The sequence below is a fragment of the Chaetura pelagica genome, unplaced genomic scaffold (genome assembly GCF_000747805.2).
Source record: "Chaetura pelagica isolate M959 unplaced genomic scaffold, ChaPel_1.0 scaffold24, whole genome shotgun sequence".
Lineage (NCBI taxonomy): Eukaryota > Metazoa > Chordata > Aves > Apodiformes > Apodidae > Chaetura > Chaetura pelagica.
In genome coordinates, this window is record NW_009953077.1 from 3,838,197 (window position 1) to 3,848,719 (window position 10,523).

The 10,523-nt window shown below is 56.9% G+C and overlaps 2 protein-coding genes across 3 annotated transcripts in view; one reads left to right on the forward strand and one right to left on the reverse strand.

The window, feature by feature from the left end:
- RNF123 (ring finger protein 123) overlaps positions 1 to 10,523 on the forward strand; it is a 44,468-nt gene that overhangs the window by 31,532 nt on the left and 2,413 nt on the right. For both annotated transcript variants that reach the window (XM_009996916.1, XM_009996917.1), the window contains exons 33-34: positions 1 to 61; positions 898 to 982. The exon at positions 1 to 61 is cut by the window's left edge and continues 7 nt beyond it. In XM_009996916.1, coding sequence (XP_009995218.1) covers positions 1 to 61; positions 898 to 982 — 146 coding nt within the window. The remainder of the gene's footprint in view (positions 62 to 897; positions 983 to 10,523) is intronic.
- AMIGO3 (adhesion molecule with Ig-like domain 3) lies at positions 7,449 to 8,925 on the reverse strand (the record flags this gene model as incomplete). Its single annotated transcript, XM_009996914.1, is given in 2 exon segments — positions 7,449 to 7,689; positions 7,691 to 8,925. Coding segments are annotated over 2 exon segments (1,476 nt in total), but the record flags the coding sequence as incomplete, so codon positions are not given.

Consider the following 10,523-nt stretch of genomic DNA (forward strand, 5'->3'; position numbering starts at 1 on the left):
CTGAACCGTGTGACAGCTGAAAGGAACTTGTTTGACAGAGTGGTCAACCTCCGTCTGCCGGGTGAGTCCCTGCAGTGATGCTCTGTCCCTCTTCATTGAAAACACACTGGAGGCATGTTCCTGGGAAGTGAGGGATGGCTTGGTGTGTGGGATCAGACCTCAGGCTGCCACATCCCTGGCTGGGAAGCCAGTCTGGTCCCACAGACTGCCACAGAAGTCTGGAGAAGTAAATCCTCTAGACAAACGTGAGCGTTGTTGCTCTTCCTAGGCCCTTAGGCTCTGCCTGCCCAGCAGCTCTGGTTCCCTCCAGGAACTCTGTCCATGGTAGAAGGGGCAGCCATGCTGTGCTTGGGCAGGGAGGTGTCTTGCTAGAGAGTGATGTGGCACAGGTTAGGTGGGAGCTGTATGAAAGCCTCAAAGCCCTGGACAGATTGCAGGTCAGGTGGCAGGCTTGGCTGCTGTGCTCTGCATCTAGTGAAGGGTGTGCTGAATTGCCAGGGGAAGCTGAGCTGTTCTCAGCAGCATCAGCCTCTTCCTCATGGAGGTGACTGTGGGCAGCTGAGCTAGGTCTGTTAGAGACTGGCACCAGTTGCTATGTCATGGGCATGCTAGGATCCCTGTACAGCAGCTGGATTTTCCTGCCTGCATAGGAGGGGACAGACCACCTTCTCCTCTTGAGGTTTGGAACAGGAAGGAATGCTCCACCACAAGGGCAGTGTCTGAGTCTGGGGTTCACGTTAGTGGGAAGACTCCTCTGTCCTTGATGTCCCCACCAGAGAGCCCAAGCCACAGTGCCTGCCCCCTGGACTGCTCCACCACCCAGTCTGGGTGCTCCCTAGCCCTGCTCCACCTGTCATGTGGAGGCAGCAGCTTTATCTTTGTCTTTTGCTTCCACAGGGCTGGAGAGTGTGGACCATTACCCAATCCTTGTGGCTGTGACAGGGATACTGGTCCGGCTGCTCGTGGACACTGATCTTCAGGGGTGAGTGGCTTTTGACTTCCACAGCACAAAGTCACAGTGTGTGGCACAGCTTTGGGTGCTGCAGTGCCAGGGGAGGGTTGTGGGGACCCAAGCAAGGCGAGGTGGGTGTGTGTGCATGGAGCAGGCAGAAGCCAAAGAGCCTCATGGTCCTGCCACAGCAGCATCCCAGTGCTGCTGCTGGGTGCTCGACTCCTTCCTGCAGTGCAGGAAAGCCCTTGTGGGAGGCAGCTGTGAGGTGCTGTATCAACAGCCTGTGTGCACCTCCCTCCTTGGAATGGGGTCTGGCACGCTGGGTGACAGGGCAGCTGCTGTCAGATGTTGTGAGTGCCACGTGTAAAAGAGCTGTGCTGAGGTGGTGAAGAAGGCAAAGTGCTGCAGAGCACTGTGATGGATGGAAGGGAGTTCATTAAAGCTCCTTGGCTCTGGACCCATCTCAGGAAAGCATCAAAATGTGTGCAGAGCTCTCTGACTGCCCAGACCTGTGGCACAAGGGTGGGACAAATCCTGTCTGGGCACTTAGGTGATGCCGATTTTCGAATGAAGCAAATCTTCCTGTCTTGATGGTAACCAGCTATTCAGAGAGACAGCACTGGGGGGGTCATGTGGCTGGAACTGGTTGTTTCTTTGTGCCTGTGCCCTGCAGATGAACTTTTTCCGATACCCTCTGCCACCCTGCCTTTGCTCTCTCCCACTGTCATTTGTATGTGTCTTGCCTGGCCACTGTACCCTGTAGGGTGCTCTAGGAGATGGGGGTCTTCTGTCTGTGCTGCATATCCTCTTGTTTTCATGTTTGGAGAACATTATAGTCTCTGGCTTAGCAGAGAGCAGAGCCCCATCTGGCCAAGCGGCTCAGCCCTGCAGCCAGTCTTTCAGCTTCTTCAGCTCAAGGACTCAAAGATATACACAAATATATCTAATTATATCCTGCCTCCCATGGCTGCTGCACCAGTCTCACAGCCCCAGTATGACAGTGCCAAGAGCTTAGTGCAAGGTCATTGATCAGTGGCCTTTCTGGACTGTGAGCAGGGATGGCTTTTGCTCACCCCCAGAATCCTGCTCCATGGAAAGGGCAAATATCATTAATTTGATGCCACAACCAGACCTTTCTTCCTGGAAGGAAGGGGGGAGGTGATAAAGCAGTTCCCTGCATGCCTGCGGGCAGGATGAGAAGTCCTTCCCTGGCTCCCTGTCCCTTGAACATCAGTCCCAGTCCAAATCACTTGTGGGATCAAAGAGGCAAAGGGATAAAGCTCTTTCTCTGTCCTTCAGTTATGTGAACTCTGAAGAATCCTGGAAGAAGGTAGCATGACGACAGGTACACCCTTCCTAACCTGCAGGGTGTCCTGGGGAGACACAGAGATTCCAGGCTGTGTCCTTGACCTGAAAAGCCAGTTGTGTTTTGGGTTCGGGAAACCCAGACAGCTGGTGTGAAAGGGGCTGTACATCACCAAGTGGTGCTGTCCCCTGCCTGCCCCAGCGCCCTCTGTGCCTTGGGCAGTGATGGGCTGCATGGGCACTAACCAGAGATGCCATGTCCTGGGGTGTGTGGCTGGGAAGTGGCAGGTCTCTGAGTGACCTTCAAGGGCTTTGTTGTCATCTCCTTGGGCACTGGAAAGCAGAAATTAATACAAAATGGGGGAATTATGCGAGGAAAGCATCATGTCCTTATGGGGGACCTAGCTGAGCAGGAGAAGCACAAGGTGGAACAGGAGGAAGCCCAGGGAAAAATGTCCATAAAATAAAATGCTTCCATGTGATTTTGCAAAGCCCTGCACTAAATCTGAGGTTTGATGCGTCACTGATCTATAAAAGGGAAACAAACCTTGCAGGGGAGGCATTGAGGTCAATCAGGACAAAAGAACTGAGGCTGGTGGCTGGGAGACCCTCTCCTGCTCATCAAGCAGAGGGGATGGGCAGTCTGACAGTTTTCATCAGTGTGGCCACAGGCACAGTCCCTCATGTGGAAGGGAAAACTGAGCCACGTCCCCTCTTTGCAGCACTCTGAATTGAGGGGTGCAAGTGTTGTACATAACACACGTACACCTAGGAACTCTGTGGGAATCACCTGGGACACTAGCTGTTTATCCTGCCTGATTCCAGTGAGGAGGCTCTTCCCCAGTGGATAAGGACAGGGGACAGGACCTCAGGTGACTTCCTTGGCTTGACTAGGTTTTTTCTGGTTGCCTCTATCCCAGGTGCTTGTTAGGAAGGTGCTGCAAGCTTTTCCATGGGACAGAGAGGATGGGTTAATCTGGGAGTGCAGGAGTGAGGTCCCATTTATGAGGCCGAAATGCTCCAGTGGGATAGGGTGGGAGTTAGGAGAACCAGGACCCTGCCAACTCATCCAAGCGTGTTATCGGGATGCAGTCGGATGCCTCCGCTGCTCCTTGCCCAACACAGGACGCTCAGCCAGGCATCAAGTCCTCTTGCTATGGACTCCTGGCATTAAACAGAGCTATTAAGCAGAAGAAAAGGGAACAGTGCCCTGGCTGGGATGTGATGAAGCAGTTGACGGATCATGTTCCTTAGTCCCTGCGTGGAGCCAGTTCTGCTTTTGAAAGAGCAGAAATGCATTTCCTCATTGGGTCTGGCAGGATGGTGGGTACTGCTCCTGGTGGACCAAAGCTTTGGTGCTCACCTTGTCTGGGCTTACTCATCTTTGTTGCAGGGGCTGGGGATTTAATGGGTGGGTGTAATATCCTCGCTGGTGTAACAAACTTTGCAAACGAGCCAAGGAGAATTAATTAGTACAGGGCATGGGTGGGGAGCTGCTAGTTCAAGCTGAGGTCCCTCAGCAGAGGGTCTTCTAGTTCCCAGACAGGAAGGTGGCAGTTGCCCTGTTTTGGGGAGTCTGGATGCCTGGCTTGTGTTTGTTTTTGTGTATGTGTTTGCCAGACCCTAAAGCAGCAGAGCTCTAGTTCCACAGGGAGGAGAGGGAAGGCAGGATCTGGCAGGCTGAGCCAAGGGTTGGGCTGAGTCGTTGTGTCTGTGCCAGAGACCCTGGCTGTCCTCAGCCGGTATCATCCCCCCGTTTGCTTGCTAAATAATTGAGCAGATTTTCTATTAAGCTTCCTTTGGAGTGAGCTAATGGAGCAGTGCTGCCAGAGCTTGTGGGAAGATCCTGGCAAGAGTGAGCAGCAGGGGAAGGGGTGAGGCCCAAAGGTGAGGCTCTTGGTCCCCTGCATGCGAGGGCAGGTTGTAGGTAGGACTGGGCATATGGGTTGAACCAGGCTTTGTGGAAAGTGGATGACCATCCCAGAGAGGAGATGAGCCATGTCGTGCCAGGGCACAGCTGCTGCTCTGCTCCGGGGGCTTCTCCTGTGCCCCATGGACATTGTCCCCTCAGAGGCAGGAGGAGTGAGGCCAGGCAGCACATTCCTCAGCCCTGCCAGTGGCTGATGCTCTTAGGGTGAGTCTGGAGGGTTGGGCCACATGCAAGTGGCAAGTCAACTTATCTGCAGGGCAACTGTACAAGAAAAGACTTACACAGCTTTGAAGGTGCATCTCCCAGGGACTTCTGCCCAAACAACAGAAAATACTGTGAGAAGAGCACTGTAGTCACCAGAAACATGGTGGTACCAGCCAGCAGAGCACAGGATAGGGATCCTGAGCCAGGAGCAACCATGCTGTGCCAGTGGTATGCTGAGCATGAGCCAGCAGGACCTGCCAGAAGGAGTGGAACTGGGCTGATGTGATGTTGGGGTAATTCTGGCTGGATCTCCACACTCTTCTCCTTTGCACAGTACAGATGGGTGGACTAGCAGCAGGGAAGTTCTCAGGGCAGGAGTAACGTGGTGAGCAGGAAGGTGAGGAGGCACAAGGCCAGGTGGGGGAAGCAGGCTAAGCAGACTCTCTTCAACTCCTAGATGGTTTTGGGTTCAACTCCATGGTGACAGTCACTGAATATCCCAATCGGCAGGTCCCTGAACTCAGCCTGGGCACCCACTTGTGTGCTTGGGCACTTGGCTGGTCCCTGCTGGACACGGTAGTTCTCTGCTGTCCCATTGGACATGGTAATTACTGATCACTTAATCACTAATGCTTCTTCAACACATACTGATGAGAGAGCTGTGGTGGAAGGTTCAGGAGTAGACATTTCATGGATCACTCAGTCTAAAGGAATTCATGCTACCTTGCTTTAAAAACTCAGGAAATAAGGGTTACTCGCCCTGCGGAGTCACGGAGCAGGAGCCCAGTTTGGCAGCGAGCCAGGGCTGTGATGGTGCAGATATCTGTGAGAGAGGATGGTGTATTCCTCAGGGATCATCCATTACATTTCCCAACTCCTGTCTGTCAGGGAGGCTGTGCTCCTGGCTATGTTTTTCCTTGCTGAGATGATTTGCCTTTCAGGCTGCTTAATGAACTGCTTTGACAGTTCAAACTGCCTTGCCTTGCTCAGTAGAGCAGCAGTGTGGTGTGGGATCCTTCCTGAGCACCAGGAAAGTGTGAAACTGCAGCAGGATTGTCCTGGGTAGGGACAGCAGGGAGTCCTTAGGGCCAGAACTGACCCAGACCTCAGCTGTGCTATCACATTCCTGGAGGGACAGGAAAATTGCAGCCAGCCTAGAAGAGCTCTCCTGGGCTTCTCCAGGCTGGTGTGTCCCTGGCGAGGCCCTTGGGAGATTTTCTTACCTCAGGTTGGCCTGAGCTCTTCCCCTGAGCTTCAGGTATTAACTTCATCTACAGATGCAGGTTTGCAGGAGCAAGTGGGTGGCTTGGGGTAGCTGCTCTCCCCTCCTTGGATGGGTAGTGAGAGGTTTCTGATGAGAGTTTTGGGCATGGTTGACTTTTTGCTGGGAAAAAAGATGCTGCTTATATCCTGGCTGAAGGAGTAGAAGGATGGGTGCTAGTGCTGTCCTGATGCCACAGGGACCTTCTCCTGCCACTAGTCACAGGGCTGCCAGCAGCTGGCTGGGATGCATGGCCATGAGGGGTTGCATGTTTGGAGTAGAGGTCTGCAAAGGGTCCTGGTCCCTGTTTGCACTGCCCAGGGTGTATTTGAGCTTTGCCCCTGCCAGCAGGTTGGCCCTGGCATTGCCTATGCTGCAGGTGACAGCGTCATGCTCCTGCTATGGAGCGGGGCAGTGCTGGCTAGCAGTGGGGTGGGACACCCTTATCCCTCCTTCCCCAGAGAGAGCTGGGACTCATCCAGAGATAAGGCCAGTCCCACTAGGAGCAGGGCTCCCCAGGGAGCCTCTCCCCCACACTAAAATCCTGCTTGTCCCTGTTGAGGTCTGGATGTGCCCTCTTGTCAGTTGGCACTGCTTCCAGGTTCCCTGGGACCTCTGCCCTCCTGGAAAAAGACACTGGACACTCCGCTGGCACCCAGGCCAGCCCCAGGCCACCAGCTCCATCTTGGCACGTTTAACCCCCTCGCCCAGGCCACCCTAATGCCATTTGATGGGAGCAGAGGCTGCCATCCCAGCGCACATCACCTGGCTCCATGTTCTGGGCCAGTGGGAATTCAGGGCTCCCTCAGACCCCCAGACTCTCACCCCTACAGCCATGGGATGTGGGGCAGCTCTGCGCCGCTTCACTGCAAGGGCAAGGAGACACTCAGCCCAGCGTGAGCTTAAAAAAATAGGCATTTTTATTCCAATGTAACTAGAGAATTACGACCCAAGAGAGGAGACGATTACTCACATGTATCGATAGGCTTATTAGGTTACTGCCTAAATAGCTGTGCTGTAGCAGCGCGTTTGTCCGCCCCAAGGAGAAGCAGCAAAGGAGGTTGGTGCATCTGAGCCCTCATCGTCCTTGGTGGCACGGGCACGCTGAGCAACGCGGGCCGGGCGCCGGCTCCGCTCGTCTGATCCTGCCTCCACTATTTACAGCTTCTCAGGAGGCAAAAGCTTGTAATGTTTGCTTGGCTGTGTGGCTGGTCCCGCGCTGAGCTCCATCCCTCCTGAGTGGCCATGTTTGGGGAGGGGGCATCTACCCCCTTGTGACAGGGTCACGTTTCCCCTGTTCCCGGCCACAGCATGCTGATGGGGACTGGCAGGGGCTGGGATAGGACAGTAGCATCGCCATCTCCAGGGGCTCCCCTGGCATGAGCAAGGACAGTGCCCCACTTGTCACGGCTGTTCCTTGCCCTGGGGTCCACGGAGGTGGCGCTAGGTTATGTACCCATAGAGGTGGCAGACTGCCAGCCCTGGTGTCGCTGTTGGGTGGTGTGGCTGCCCAAATGAAGCAGAGATTGCTCAGACATGCTGGGTTCATCAGTATTACCATTGTGCTAACAAGGACATTGCCAGTGGCTCATGCAAGTTGCTCTTACCAGGCATCAACATGCCCCCAGCCCAAAACCCACCAGGAGCTCATGGCTGAAGCAGTTGTGGGTGATGCTGATCACCCTCATGGGTTGCGGTCAAGCCGGGGATTTGGGGTGCCCAATAATCGTGCTTCTAGCAGTGATGGAGGAGAACAGCTCTTGGGAGACCCTGGCTCTCCCCCCAGCACTGCCCTGCTACGACACAATGGGGGTGTCCGAAAAGACAGAGCTGATGGACTCCGAGTCTGACTTGAGCTGCAGGACCTTGAGGTGCTTGGCATCAGGGAAGTCCTCGCCGAGGGCCAGGCGGATCTTGCCGTTCTGCGTCTCCCCGATGGGCTCAAGGAAAGCCACATGCTTGCTGGCACTGACTTTGCGGTTTGGCCCGTCGGTGGCAGGGGGGGTGGTGCTGAGGCTGGAGAACTGGGCACTGCATTGGGCTGAGGGGAGCTGGCTTCTTGCAGCAGCTCAGGCAGCGGCAGGGTGTGAGGTACAAGTAGATGAGCACGAGCACCAGGCTCACAATGCACCCCAGCAGGGTGGTGAGGCCTGTGCTGAAGGTCTCCTCATCTGGCTTGGGGTAGTTGACTGTCACATTGACTTCACACAGCCTGCTGAAATTGTGGGGGCTGTTGATGGCCAAGCCCACGTAGACCCCCGAGTGCCAGGGCTTGGTCACCTTGATCTTCAGGCTGCCATTGCGGTACAGCTCCAAGGAGCGGTTGCTGTTCCCTGGGTATTTGATGGGCTCATGGTGAGGGGAGATCCACATGTAGGTGGTGGCTGCGGCTGGCAGGCTGGTGTTGCAGGTGAGCAGGAGGGTCTGGCCCACCATCACAGGGAAGGGCACGGGGTGCATATCTTCAGGACCCGCCAAGCAGTTCTCAAACATGTGGCTGTATTTGAGGAACTTGATCAGGGACCCAGGCACGTTGTCAGACACCTTGCAGATGTGTTCCTCAAAGAAATCCTTCACAGAGCTGTAACCTCGCTGCTTCCAGCGCTGGAGCATCAGGTAGAGTGGGCAGCTGCACCTGATGGGGTTGTTGTGCAGGTACAAGCCATTCCTGATGGTTTCAGGCAGAGCTGCCAGCTCTTCCACTGGGACGCTTCTCAGGCTGTTGGAGGAGAGGTCCAGCGTGCGGAGGCTGCAGATGCTCAGCCTTTGCACCAAGCGGAAGGGGAAGGTGGTCAGGTTGTTCCAGCTCAGGTAGACTTTCTGCAGGCCGCTCAGCTTGGCGAAGGCGTTTTCATCCACTCGTGCAATGCGGTTGTTGTAGAGCAGAAGCTCCTCCAAGCTCACCAGCTCATTGAAGTAGTGTGTCTCGACAGCGTGCAGGTGGTTGGAGGACATGTCAAGGTGCCGCAGATAGGAGGCGTTGTGAAAAGCCTGTGGAGAAAGGTCCTTAATCTGGTTGTGGCTGATGTGGAGGGCCTCGAGGTGCGGGAGGGCAGCCAGCCAGTGGTCGTGGAGCTGGGTGAGAGCGTTGTGGCTGAGGTCCAGCGTGGTGGCAGTGGGTGGCAGTGGCAAGGGCACACGCTGCAGCGTCTGCCGGCTGCAGCTCAGCAGGTCGGAGGTGCAGATGCAGGCTCTGGGGCAGCGGTGGGGGTGGGACGGTGGGGAGGCGCGGGGGGCGCGGCCGTGGGCGCACAGCTGGAGCAGCAGCAGCAGCAGCAGCTTCCCCACCCACTGCCAGCCCAGGGACATGGTGCTGGGCAGGAGCGAGATGCGACGCGAGAGAAACTGTTCTGAGGTCCTCCCCCCGTCTGCCCTGTGCTGGCTTGTGGGGGGAGGACTCTACCAAGCATCCGCCCCTTTGCACCCCGCAAAGGAAGATCCCGATTCCAGCCGCGGGGCTTGAAAAGAGCTAAAGGGCAGCATCACCCTGCCCCGCTCTGCTGCGTCTCACCTGTGCTCGGCCGGTGCTGGGCTGCCCGGCATCAACGGGCTGAGACGCTCCGTTCCGGGAAGGTGTTCTGGGCTCGGCGAACGCCCCGCTGCCTCCCGGAGCCGCACATCCCCGGAGCACAAAGTTTCTCACGGCTCAGGGCCGGCTGCCGTGTCACGTTCCCATTCACCAGGCACCGGTGAGCCCCGTCCAGTCCAGCCCCCGGCTCCTCCCGGCCAGCATCTCCCGGGGAGCCGGGCGGGCTGTGGGGACGTCCCGCTCCTGCCGCTATTTACACGCTGGCGATGCAGGGTGTGTGGGCCGGGCGGGATCCCATTGGTCCCGGCGTGGGGAGTGGTGGCCACAGTGGTGGCCGTGGCCCTCCCTTGCCGTCCTGCCAGTGGGCAGGGCGATGCGCAGCTGGCACCGGCACTGCCTGCTCGCTTGCCCCCCCAGGGACACCTCGCCGACCCTCCAGCCTCACCGGGTCTCACCGGCGAGCAGCCGCTTTCTCTCCCGCTGGAGAACGGCAAACTCAACGGGCTGTGATCTGTGAGGTGGCTGTTCTGGCTGCTCCGTGGCTGCCCAGCTGTGGGGAGGCTGCTGGCAGACTAAACTCACCCCATTGTCACCTCTGGGAGCTCTGCGTGTTTGATGCATGCAGGCTGGGAGCAAGGATGACAGGCAGATCCTCCTCCCCCACTGCTCAGCACCCAGTCGTGGTTCTTTCTGCTGCTCTTGTCCCCATCACCCCTGCATGTGCCAGCAGGGATCCCCAGCCATGAGGACTGCAGGGCCTGGTGGGGTCCCCATGGCTTAGGGGGTGCTGTGGGTGGGGAGGAGGAGGTGGCTTCAGGGTGAAGGACATGAAGGAATGTCATTACCCAGCCCCTGGAAAGGCAGAAGGCTGGGCTGGGGAATTGGTTTCCATTAAGGCAGCAAAAAGCTAATTTGGCAGCTGCGGTTGCTATTAACCCCTTGCGCTCCAGCTCAGCCTGTGCTGATGGGCTTCTCGCTCGCCTCCCCACCACCAAGGTGGCTGTGCATGCCCCAGGGCTGGCCACTGAGCCAGCACTGCTCTTTGCCAGGGGCTGTGGACAGGTCATGGCACTGGTGCCTAATGGAGATGCCCCCATTCAGGTGCCCTTCATCTGTCCTGGTGGTCCCTGCTGATGATAAAAGCTGTGGAGAGCCACAACTGCTCCCTCCTGCCTTGTGGGGGCACCTGCTTACCCTGGGGGCACCTTGAGCTGTCCCCACAGGGCAGGGGTGACACAGCTGCCCCCACCTCCCCCAGCATCAGCCCCCACATGGAATTGCTCCACATACCCTGGACAGGCCATGGAGCAAGGGTGGTGCTGGCAGCCTTGCGGCGTCCCAC